Here is a 13,057-nt window from a genome sequence, read left to right on the forward strand (position 1 = left end):
ATTTTCAGAATCTCATCTACCCAATCCAAGTGAAACACTCCCATGAGCCCAAATAACTCCTCTAATTTCACAGATGAAGGCCTTGAGGCTTAGTCATGTGACTTACTTGGGTAGAAGCAATCCTCTCTCCTGACTCCTAAACTAGTGCTGTTTCCCAAGTTCATCATTTCTCCAACTCCCAGAAACAATTCTTTCAAAAAAGAACTGTTTTCTAACTAGATCTTGAATTACATATAAATTAAGTCAACTGAAGTCTACAAATCAAGGTCCTCACAAAATCCAAAGACCACAGTACTTGGGACAGGTGTTTTATCATTCTGATGTGGAACAGGCAAGTCTATTATCCAGTTAGAGAACAACAAGCCCTCAGGCTGGAGGTACATGACTGCTCTTTCTAGCAATGGTCCTGTGGCTGTTTAACTTCACCAGCTACCTAACCATATCTTAGCTTTTCTACCTTCAATAAAAGGAAAAAAAAAAAAATCCTCTTCAATTATAGGAAGAATATAATGAAACAACGTAATTGGTAATATTCTTCAAGTGTGAAATATACATGTGACTGTGTAATTTTTGTTTATCTATTGTTTTGTCTTATTTTTTTTAGATAGGGTCTCACTAAGCAGCCCAGGCTGACTGGAACTCATGATCCTCCTGACTCAGCCTCCAGAAGCTAGGAGTACAGATATCCACCACCGTCCCTGGCATGGCTGACCAATTATTACAACTATTCCAGGATCATCTTTCTTTGGAGTTCAAAACCTCATAAATTACAACTTGTCTGCATAAGAAGGGGACAGTTTTACTTAAGAGATTAACTGATTTGCCTGAAGTCACAGAGCTTGATCTGTGTCTCATCCACTTCTGAATCCTTGCGTAGTTTTTTTGTTTTGTTTTGAGACAGAGTGTCACTAAGTTGCACAGCCTGGCCTCAAACTCTCCATGTAACCCACATTGGCCTCAAACTTGTGATTCTACGGCCTCAGCCCCCCCCCCCCCCGCTAGGATTACAGGAGTGCACCACCACATCCGGCTCTTGTGCTGTTTTCTTAATACCAGATACTGCTATTCCTAATCATTACAGATGTGGGGGAAAGAAAAGCTTTATTAAAGTCCAGTAGGCCACAGTTTTCCCACATCAGCAAAGCTGACATTTTGCATTTTGGACCAAACAATTCCTTATTGTGGAGGCTGTCCTGTGTTGTGGATATTTAACAGCATCTTGGGGCTCTATCCACTTAATGCCAATAGCACTCCCTCCAAAGTTGTGACAACTGGAAATCTGCAAATGCTGTCAAATGTCCCCGGGGCAGCAAATCTGCCCACAATTAGGAACCACTGCATTACACAAACAACATACAAATATATGCAACTGGTCGCCTAAAAGGAAAACGGAAGAGACAACATAATCCTCTTTAAATATTTTTAAAGTTTCCACACAGAAACAAGAACAGATTTCGGATACCAGAGAGCAGAACTTTACCTAGTGGGTAGAAGCTACAAAATATAATAATAAATCAGCTACACTTTTAAGTATTAGTCCTCATTATAATCCTACAGGGTAGGTAGTATTGATGACACTTTATAGATGAAAAAATTGAAGCTAAGAAATGTTAAAGAACTTGCCTAAGGTCCAAGAGCTAACAGCAAAAGACAGAATCAGGACTCAATCCTCCAAGATCTAACAGTAAGTTCAGGCTCTTAACCACCAAGCATTAGGACCATGACAAAGATGTTACCTCAGTGAAATAAAGAAAATTTTAAAACCTTTTTTTTTTGTTTTCGGTGGTGGTGGTACAGGGCCTTCACCTTGAGTCACTCTACCAGCCCTTTTTTATGATGGATATTTTTGAGATAGGGTCTCTCAAACTAATTTGCCTGTGTTGGCTTCAAACCATAATCCTCCTGATCTCTGCCTCCTGAGTAGCTAGGCTTACAGGCGTGAGCCACCAGAGCCCAGCTAAAAATCCTTTTTACTTAACCATTTGCTAGGGCTGGGGGCATGACTTAAGGGGTAGAGTCCCTGCCTAGCAAGCTCAAGGCCTTAAATTCAAACCCAGTTCAGGGCAGAGGAAGGTAATCTCCTTCCTATTTGCCAGAAAGCCTTTCTTCCTTTGTAACTCCCAGGGAAGTCTCTGCTCTGAACTCCACGGAACCCTACTGCCACAGTTAGTTCTTTCTACTTCAACACGATAGAACTCTTTCTGTTTAGACAGCAAGCTCCTTGAGAGCCAAAGCAACCAACTTCTCACATGTGCACCCCCTAGAAAGTCTTGCATATAAGAGGCTCAATAAACTTTTTCTGAATGAGGCAGAAAGCCTCCTATACCATGCCCAACCTTCAAAGCCCACTCTATGAGGAATGTTTAAGCAAGCACCTTTGGGAGATGTGATCCTTGCATCTGATCTGCAGATTTTACTGGATATTCTGTGTTTTGTTTTGTTTCCAACTCTCATAATCTGAGTCAGGAAGAGGCAGAAAGAGCTACATGACTGACAACACAGCCTGCTGGCTACATCTTCAAGCTACCAAAGACTCACTTAACTAATGACCAAAAATCCCGTGCCAGGCGCTACAAGCGTTTATGTATATGTATACATGTTTACATGCATACACAGGTATATGTACACTCATATCCCATATGCATGTAAATCTACAAATGCATGAATGTGTCTCAGTTCCCTCTATAAGAAATTAAGCAGACAAATACATATCTACAAGGTTTCTGAACCCTAAAGTCAACATAAAGCCTAAACTGGAGGGTTCTTTTTTCCCTGGTATGTTAATGAGGTAAGGCAAAGAAAGCTCTACTGTGGTGCTCCCCATAAAATATCAGTTCTAGTACTACTTCTCCCAGATACCAGAGTCCGGCACCCTTTCAAGAAAATGCCAAGTGATCAAGTCCTATTTTGAAAGAAATGGGAGCTCCTATGTGTGTGGCATTAAAGCAATGTTCACAAACCTGGAGGGGAGAGAGAAGCACCCTTTGAGACATTAAATGTTATATTGGAGGCCACCTGTCAAGACAAACTCCAAAGTACCTGCATTCTTCTTCAAAAAAAAAAGCCCAGTGTTCATAGAAAGTAGAAGCCCTTCTTATCATAGGCAGCTATGAGCAAGGTCTCCAAGGCTCATCTGGAGTTGAAAAATACCAGAGTAGAACAATCACCATCACTTTTCCCAAGAGTCAAATTAAAATAAGGGGAACATACCTAGGGAAAGAGCCCTAGCATAAACCACTCAGTGGTCTCTCCTTAACTTCCTCAGGGTTTTTGGTTGGTTGGTTGTTGGCTGGTTGGGTTGTTTTTGTTTTGCTTTGTTTTGTTTTTTGAGATAGTGTCTCATTGTGTAGCCCAGGCTGATCTCCTACTTGGGATGCTCCTGCCACAACCTCCAGAGTGCTGGGATTACAGGCCTGCACCACTACAGTCAGCTTTCCTCAGTATTTTCAATCAAAAGACAGGTGACAGAGGCCATGTAGGCAAGCTTTTCCTACAGTCACATTTCTCAGCACAGTACATTAGGTTTTCTGGTTCTTTCCTTCCTAATCTTCCATCTCCATCAATGACATGACATTCCCCACCACCACCATCTGCAACCAACCACCCTTCAAGAGAAGCAGAAATGTAACTATTCAAATATATGTATTCAGACAGATAATGAAATGGACTGGCCACTTAATACTGGAGCCAATGCAAAGAGAAACACAACACGACTCAGGAAGCTTCCAGGACTAACGACAAACCCTCTCCTTCAATTTACAGACAGGATTTCCCTTTTTTTAAAAAAATGACTCACCCAATTAGGAAAAAAATCAGAAGCTTTTAGAGGCATACCTTTATTCTAGGGGCCCAGTTGAAAACCAAAGCCATTTAATGCGGTGTGGATTTAAATGGGGCCTATTTTTATCCCACCTACCTATCTTTGTGGGGCAAAAAGTGAGCTTGGAAGCCTGTAGATTACAGCTTGTCACCTGAAGTCAAGACAACTAGGCCTATGACTATTGGAACCTATCTCAAAGCTTCTCTCCTGTGCACATCAGTTACAGTCACAGATGAAAACACTGCATTTTTAAAGAGAATTCTTTAACCCAAACCTGAGGAGAGGTAGGAGAGGAGCTAAGAAATAATGGCGACAGGGAAAGCCGGGTGTCCAAAGCAGTTGCTTTCTGGGACCTGCTTTGGAACACGGCTGGGAACCAACCAAGGGTACTTTTTTACCCAAATGTCTCTCTCCCCAACAAACTGTTTTTCTCCATTGGGAGGTTTGTGGCAAGATCAAGAGGGACTCAAGGGAAAAGAGAGGGAGATGCCTGGGATTTGTTGCAACACGTAACGCTGGAAAACGTGTAGCTGTTTACTCCAGCGCGGGGGAGACGCGGGGCGCAGCACACAGCTGAGCGCACGCTAGGGTCGCACCCCACGCGGGCGCGGGCGGCTGCCGGGCACGCGCCACCAGCCCTCCAGGAGCGCCCGCGGAACCCCGACGCCCCCCGGGACCCCAGGGCAGCGGCTCCCGGGCCAAGGCCCCCGTGCCCATACCGCCCACCTCAAGTTACCTCGGAGGCCCGGGTTGTCATCTCTGGCTCGAATCTTTCGGATTTTGACTGGACGCCCGCTCAGGGTGGACAGGACCAGACGCTGGCGCAAGAAGTTGCATCCCGCGTAGCTGAGGGAGTGCGCCTGGGTCGCCATGTGCGCGCCCTCGGCAAAAGCACGGACAATCTGGGCGCGGCGACTTCGGACGGGTAAGGGGATCGCGACCCAGGCTGCAAGCGGCGATAGTGGCCCCGGCTGCCTCCCTTAGACGCACAACCCCGCCGTCCCCCAGCGCGTCCACGTGGTTTGGAACAGGAAGACGGAGAGACTAGACACCGGGTCAGAGGGGAGTGAGGCGGAGCCAGTGGCCGCCCTCCCGCTTCCCCGCCCGGCTGGGGGGCGGCTCTTGCGCCGGGCCATGTTACTATTGGTCCGCTCGGGATCAGGGCGGTGCCCATTCCACCCCACCATTGGCTCGCGCTGGAGCTGGGCGGTGTCCAGTCTGCGCCACCATTAGCCAATAGTGGAGCTGGGCGGTGTCCGAGCCCCGGCAACAGCGCGCGGCGGTCGGGATCGTGGACCTGCTGCCTGGGAGTTGCAGAATGGGCTGCCGGGTCAGTTTTTTCCTGCGTTTCCCGGGGCTGTGAGCAAGAGGAAGCGACGGACTCCAGTTGGGTGCCCACCATGTGCGGGTACTTAGCATCACCACACACGGCTAGGATGGTATTATTCCCACCTCCCCCGCCCTTTCCTAAAAGATGGGGAAAAAGGGTTGGCGCGCTTAGCCCGTTGTCCCCGCTGCGGGGGTGGTGGGCCCCCGCTCCTCCGCTCCAACTGTAACCCTGCGATGTCGTGCCTCTGGTCTTATATTTGGTGAAGAACTCCAGGAAAACTGCAAAACCTGTAGTGGCAGCCTGCACCCAAGTCTCTCCACACCAAGCCTTTGCTTATTTTATAATGAGACACCTCTCTTTGTCTCTTTCTTTCCCTTCGTTTATATTTCTTGAGCTTCATGCCAAAGCAGACCTTTCACCTCCATGTCTCAAAGGGATAGTTGCAGGAACTTCAAGACATACCCACACGTGCACATGCACACCTTTTTCTTTTCCATCGTCCAAATCTGCACACTAAAATATTGGATGAGTCCACTCCGCAGAAACCTTCAAAGATATGCAGTTAACTGTCAAATGACTTGCCAGCTTAGTATCACAATGACGTAAGCTCTCAGCCATTCTTGGACACTATCACCAGACCATGAGTTCCTGAAAACACAGTGGTACCTGAAAGGCGTGAGAACTTGGGTACGATTAAAAGATTTAACCAGCTAAGGAGGGCAAGAGTCAGTTATGAAGAACAATGAAGAAGTTCTAAACTCCTAAACGGTGACTAGTACAGATGTAGGTTGAACTTGCTACAATAAGCCCTGAAGTCCATTGAAAGAGCTGGGTAACCCATTTATATTAAGGGTCCCTTCTAAATGGTGTGTGGAACATGCTAAAGCAAAGAGAGAAAGTATCACACCTCACACCAGGAGTGTTTATTTTTTAATGCCACATCGTTTGATTACCCAACAAGCTTAAGAAAACAGTCATTATCCCCTGTAGCATGCCCTGTTCATATCCTTTTAAGTCTTAACTATTTTTAGCATAAAATTGCTCAATGTTCTTCCACCAGCATCTTCATCTTTGCTTGAGGGTTTTTCCCACCCATGTGGAAATCAGCAGAACAACAGTACTGAGAAATTAATGTCCCTCAGAGTCCAGTCAATAACTGGAGTTGATATATAAATACCCCTCCTCCTTTAGGAGAGATAACTCTGAGATACAGATTCTGCAGTGTCTCCCCAGGTACCCGAGTGGTTTTGTGGCCAATACAACAGCACTGAAAACTTTTTTTTCAGTGGCAGGGGATTGAACCCAGGGCATGTTAGGCAAACACTGTGCCACTGAGGTATGTACCCAGCCCTTTCTCCCGTGGTTTTAAGCTCCAGTTGCCTACAGTGGTAGCATATTTGGTTAAGTCCCATCTCCCTTCTGATATATCAGAAGATACGTTAATAGGATTAATTCCCGAATAAATTATTTGCACTCAAAGTCTTCTGGGCAATCCCAAAATAAACCCTGACTTACAAATTTTGAGCTCTGAGATTCAGAAGAAAGATTAATGACTTGCTTAAAGTGACATAGCTAGTAACTGGAAGAATCAGAATAAAAGCTCCATTAATCTGTCTGTTTAGATACCTGACCCTTCAGTAAGAAGTCTGGCAGAAGTTTAGCTTCCATGAAGCTGTCATGCCAGAGAGACCACACAGAGGAGAGTGCCAGCTGTTTCAGCTGAAGGCCAGAGCCAACTGCCAGACAGGGTAGTGAGCAAGATGTCAGATGATTTCCCTCCCCAGCTAGCCTCTGACCAGACTTTGAAGACACCCTATCCAATGCCATCTGGAGTACAGATGAGCTGTGCCCATTGAGCCCTGCCCAGATTGCATATCCATAAACTGAATAAATTGTGGCTGCTGCTGTAAACTATGGGCTGGGGATGGTTTGTTAAACAGTAACAAATACTGAAAAGAGTTTACTGTAGTACTTATGTATTGTTTCAATTTACATAAATTGTAACCACATATCCCTGAATTGTTCTGGGTTAGCAAACCACAAGAAAGATTTTGCATGAGATTATTAAAGGCCTGCTGAAAGTAAACTTCTACTCTAAAGGCTTTTTATACATGATCTCATTAGGTCCTCAAACCAACTAGCCCAAAAGTTGGGTTATAAGTAAATAGAGGTTTTAAGACAATTCTGTTACTTTTTGCTTGTATTTGAAATTGTCCATTACAATTTGTTAATCTGTTCTTAGATTCTTCTTTAACACTAAATGACAAATAATATATAACTTGTTTTGTAAGTGCTTCCACAAATACTTCCATGTTAATAAAGATAAAAGTGTACTTGGCTCAGCCACAGGGCATTGGAGTTAGAGGCCAGAGTAGTAATAAATTCTTCCCACTCTATAGAGAAAGTTGCTCAAGACTACAGTTCTCACACCCTACTATTTTGTCATCTTTTTTGTTCAAACCATCATGGATCTCAGACTTTTTCCACCTCAGACTGGAAAGGATGCTTATACTGCTCCAGTTTTAAGGTAAATTTCTGTGTTGAGTGCTCCTCCTCTGGACACCCACAGTAACTATTCACAGCTATATTCTTACATATATACTCTTGTAACTTATTTATGTGGTAATCACACACTAGCAACAGTTTGTGATCCAGTGAGGACAGCTCTGTATGGTTTCTTATCAGAAGATATTTTATCATTAAGACAAGAAATAGTATTGTACTCCCAATGCTTAGCACCATGTTGGGATTTAATAAAAGTGTGACTGGGATTACTTAATCAGTTAACTGAAAGATACATGGGTGAACTAAATCAGTAAGTCACAAATGTCAAAATCAGTGGGCATCAGTGGTTTACGTCTGTAAGCCTAGCAACTGGGGAGGCAGAGATCAGGAGGATCGTGGTTTGAGGCCAACCCAGGCAAATAGATCATAAGATCCTACCTCAAAAATACCCAACACAAAAAAGGGTGGCAGAGTGCCAGCGTACGAAGCATGAGACCCTGAGTTCAAACCCCAGAACTACAAAAAAGTGTAAAAATCATTGCTTCTCAAGCTTATTGCCTAGAAAGCTTAAGAGACAGATTGCTGGATTTCATACCCAGTTTCTTCAGCATGCCAAGGTGAAACCTTACATTTCTAACAATTGTCCAGAAAATGTTGGTGCTTCTAGCCTAAAAACTATACTTTGAGAAATTTTATTTATTTTTGGGGGGTTGGGGCAGAGGTTTGAACTCTGGGCTTTGTGCTTGCAAAGCAGGTTCTCTACCATTTGAACCACACCTCCAGTCTATTTTACTCCTATCATTTTGGAGATGGGGGTCTCACAAACTATTTGCCCAAGTTGGCCTCAAGCCACGATCCTTCTGACCTCACCCTCCCAATAGCTAGGATTATGGCTCACCTTGAGAAAAAATTTTAACACTACTAAAAGCAAAAAAAAAGGACCTATGGGATAAATGTAAATGTACCAACATACATATAATGGGAATCTTGAGAGATAAGACAAAAAAAAAGTGCAAAAACAAATATTTGAAGAAATTGTGGTTGACAACTTCACAACTTTGTTTAAATACATGAGTTTACACATCTAGGAAGCTTATAAATTCCAAGTGGTAAACAGCCAAAGAGATCCACACCAAGATGCAACATAAGCTGCTGAAAGTCAAAAAATCTTCAGTGATTTTATCAGTTCTAAAGGCATTTTTATTTCTGTGCTGTGGTTTGAACTCAGAGCCTTGTGCTTGCAAGGTAGGGCTAGCCTTTAAGAGTAAAAATCTTAAAAAAGTGGGACAGAAAAAAATATTGACACTCGGCCTAGCAAGTGCAAGGCCCTGACTTCGAACCCTGGTACTACAAAAAAAAAAAAAAAGTAGCAAAACAGAAGCTACTTATTGTGCATAAGGGATCTTCAATAAGATTAGCAACTGGTTTCTCATTCAGGAACAAAGTGGCTGAAAATAAGAAGAGTTAAGAGAAAAGAAAAATCAGCCAAGAATTCTATGCTAAGCAAAATTATTAAAACTGAGACCAAAAAACTAAGAAAGTGAGAAAGTTTGTCAGTAGGAGACTTAAACTACAAAAAATGTTAAAAAAAAAAAAAAAAAAAGCGAGAGAGAGACCCTCAGGCTGAAATGAAAGGACTCCACACTAGACAATAACTCAAAACCACATGACAAAAGAAAGAACACCTGTAAAGGTAACTAAATAGGTAAGTATAAATGATAATGTATTTGTACTTGCAGTCTTTTTTCCTACAACTGCATAAAACAATAGTTAGGAATCTATATTGAAGAGCAGACAATGAATAAAGGTATAGGGTCTGACAATAACAGCAAAGGGGAGAGAGAAAGTGCCATATAGGAGTAAAGCTTTTATACTCTAGTGAAACTAAGTTAGAACTAATTTGAGCTAGGTTGTTATAAGTTAAGATGTTAATGTTAATTCCTAGGTCAAGCACTAAGAAAATAACTGAAAAATATATGGTGAAATAAATGATAAAAGAATTTAAATTATATAATAGAAAATATCTCTTGAACACAGATATTAATAGAGGAATTGAGGAAAAAATAAAAAACATACAAACAATAAATAACAAAATGGCAGAAGTCTTTCCTTATCAATAATTACATTAAATATAAATGGATTAAACTATACAATTAAAAGGCAAAGATTGGAAGAATAAATAAAACATGCATATATATACATATATATGTATATATATATGGATTTTTAAGACAGGGTCTTGGTATATAGCCCAGGCTGACCTCAGAATCCCAATCCTCCTGCTTTCACCTCTGGAGTGCTGGGATTACAGTTATGTACAACTATACCTGGCTTCATTTTATACTTAAAGGCCCAAATAGGCTTAAATTAAAATGATGGAGATAAATATTCTATGCAAATAGCAACCAAAAGAAAAGAGTTGAAGAGCTATCAATATTGATATGAGACACAGTAGATTTTAAGACAAAAATTGTTACAAGAGGCAAACAAGAAAATAATATGAAGATAAAAGGAACAGTCCATCAAGAAGATATAATATGTGCACTTATCAATAGACCCCCAAAATGCATGAAACAAAAACTGACAGAATTAAAGAAATAGCCAGTTCCACAATAATAATACCTGAAGACTTCTGTTCTCAATAAGAAATAGAACAACCAGGTAGAAGGATTCATAGGAAAATAAAAGATTGGAATACTACTCCAAAGCAACTAGACCTAACAGATATATGTAGAACACTCTATACAACAATAGCAGAGTAGGGCCAATGGCGAGGCACAGGGACAAAATGCTTGCCTAGCATGTGCAAGGCCCTGTGTTTGATCCTCAGCATGTTGTTTGTTTGTGAAACAAACAATATCAAATTATATATTTTTTTCTAAATGCCCCAAAACAGACTTGGATTAAAACAAAAAAAAAATCTCAAAAACAGATTGAACTCATACAAAATATCTTCTTTAATGATGCTGAAATGAAATTAGAAATCAAAAACTTGAGAAAATTTTCACACTCATAAACAACTAATCAGTCAAATAAGAAAATCATGTAATGTAAAAATACCTTAAAATAAAGCCAGGTATGGTGGTGCATGACCTAATCGAGCACTAAAGAGGCTGAGGTAGGAGGATCATGAGTTTCAGGCCACCCTGGGCCGCAGAGGAAGTCTGAGGCAGGTCTGGACTATATAGCAAATCCCTGCCTCAAAAGAGAGAGAGAGAGAGAGAGAGAGAGAGAGAGAGAAAGGAAGGAAGGAAGGAAGAAAAGAAAGAAGGGGCAAGGAAGAAAAAAAGAAAAAAAAGTAGGACATGAAAACTTCACCCAGAATTAGGCATGTAAACCAGCAACAGTGGCAGCAGCAATAGCAGTGGCAGGACAGCTGTGGGCCAGCAACAGTGACTAAAGGTAGCATAGGGCAATGCTGGCTGCAGGAACCTGGTGACAGCATGAGAAGTGCTAGGTTTTTGACAAGCTTGCATCATGCATTCATATAAGCTAACCATTCTTGGCTCAGGCAGAGTTGGAAAGTCTGCTCTGCACAGTTTATTCCAGGGATTTATGAGTCTATGATAGAAGATTCTTATGAAAAACAAGTTGAAGTAGATGTACAACAATGTATGTTTGAAATGTTGGACAGTGCAATTTACCAAAATACGGGATTTGCACAAGAAAAAAGGACAAGGCATTGTTTTAGTTTATTCTATCACAGTCCACATTTAATGTTTTACAAGGTCTGAGAGAGCATATTCCTTGAGTTAAAGAGACTGATGATATTTCAATGACTGTGGTTGATAATAAGTGTGACTTGGAAGATGACAGAATTGGAGGAGAAAAACAAAATCAAAATCTTGCAGGAATGTTCTAGCATTCTTAGAATCTTCTGCAAAATCAAAACTAAATGTTAATGAATCATTTATGATCTAGTTTGGCAAATTAATGGGAAAAGCACCAGTACACTGGGAAGGCCTGCAACAAAAGTTATTATTTCACCTGCTTTAATATACTAAATGCATTGTAGGTCTGAATCAGGTCTGAAGAACTGTTGCCCAATTCAAAAGTGCCAGAATTCCAACTTTGTTAAACCCACCAGTGTCTTAAGTGGATTTTTCCCATGGTGGAACCCTTTAAGAGTCAGGTGAAAGGTATTATATCAGTTTTCATATTCTAATCACTTTCCAGTACCACAAGAGAGATTTTTATTTATACAGTAGTCCTAGCCTATGCAGCTGGTAAGACCAGAGTCTACATCCAGTATTATTAAGAGACATTCTTCTTCCACAAATGTTGTACATGGACTTCAACACACCCATACTTTGCTTTGAAGAATACAATAATTTTGTAAATCCTTAAATCATCTTCATTTTAAAATAAGAAACAGTCCAAAGAGCTCCTATATAGACTTCTCCAACTTTGCTACTTTGATACTTATAGCTTATTGTAATTTGTTTCAAATTCAAGGTCATTATCATTGTGTTACAGAAAATAAATGCATTGATTAGCCCAACTATATAGTTTTTTTGTTCAAAAATCTATGAAAACAGTCTTGTCTTTATTTTTTTTCTTTTATTTATATGTGCATATAATGTTTGGGTCATTTCTCCCCCCTTCCCTCCCCTTACCCCCCCCACCCTCTTCCTCTCCCCCCCCACCCCCTCGCTACCAGGCAGAAACTATTTTGCCCTTATCTCTAATTTTGTTGAAGAGACAGTATAAGCAATAATAGGAAGGACTAAGGGTTTTTGCTAGTTGAGATAAGGATAACTAAACAAGGAGTTGACTTGCATTGCTTTCCTGTACATGTGTGTTACCTTCTAAATTAATTCTTCTCGAACTAACCTTTTCTCTAGTTCCTGGTTCCCTTCTCCTATTGGCCTCTGTTGCTTTAAAGTATCTGCATTAGTTTCTCTGCATAGAGGGCAACAAATGCTATCTAGTTTTTTGGGTGTCTTACCTATCCTCATACCTCCCAAGTATGCTCTCGCTTTATCATGTGATCGAAGTCCAATCCCCTTGTTGTGTTTGCCCTTGATCTAATGTCCGCATATGAGGGAGAACATACGATTTTTCAGTCTTGTCTTTAAAATATGAGAGTTCTTGTGCTTGCTTCAGCAGCCCATATTAAAATTGCAATGATACAAAAAAAGGTTAGCATGGCCCCTATGCAAATTCATGAAGCACTCCATATTTTTTAATAAATAAATGAAAATAAAATGATAGTTCTTTCAGTATAATGTCTTAAAGCTATTGCCTTAAATATCTATCGGGAAGGAAATGTTCAGGCTTTTCAAATCTCCTTATACATTTGCTTTTTTGTTTACATAGGGAACAATGTTTATAGTTGTGTATACAGGGGGGTCTACAACAAGAAGAGTATATTTTCATACAGTTTTTAATAACTTAATTTT

The 13,057-nt window shown here is 41.1% G+C and overlaps 1 protein-coding gene and 2 pseudogenes across 11 annotated transcripts in view; 2 read left to right on the forward strand and 1 right to left on the reverse strand.

The window, feature by feature from the left end:
* The window catches only part of Rcl1 (RNA terminal phosphate cyclase like 1), a 109,529-nt gene extending 104,661 nt beyond the window's left edge, over positions 1-4,868 (reverse strand). For 9 of the 11 annotated variants that reach the window (XR_012440456.1, XR_012440459.1, XR_012440458.1 and 6 more), the window contains exon 1: positions 4,557-4,867. Coding sequence is in view for 4 of the 11 variants with exons in the window: in XM_074051936.1 (XP_073908037.1) it covers positions 4,557-4,692 (136 nt within the window). In the remaining 7 variants the exon portion in view is untranslated. Of the gene's footprint in view, positions 1-4,556 lie in introns of all 11 variants that reach the window. The other 2 variants (XM_020181211.2, XM_020181212.2) reach the window with 2 other exon arrangements.
* Positions 4,869-11,132: 6,264 nt separating this feature from the next.
* Positions 11,133-11,659, forward strand: LOC109697543 (ras-related protein Rap-1b pseudogene; annotated as a pseudogene).
* A 1,091-nt stretch (positions 11,660-12,750) lies between these two features.
* On the forward strand, positions 12,751-12,841 carry LOC141415949 (U6 spliceosomal RNA; annotated as a pseudogene).
* Positions 12,842-13,057: the final 216 nt, after the last annotated feature.

The sequence above is a fragment of the Castor canadensis genome, chromosome 13 (assembly GCF_047511655.1).
Source record: "Castor canadensis chromosome 13, mCasCan1.hap1v2, whole genome shotgun sequence".
NCBI classification, from domain to species: domain Eukaryota; kingdom Metazoa; phylum Chordata; class Mammalia; order Rodentia; family Castoridae; genus Castor; species Castor canadensis.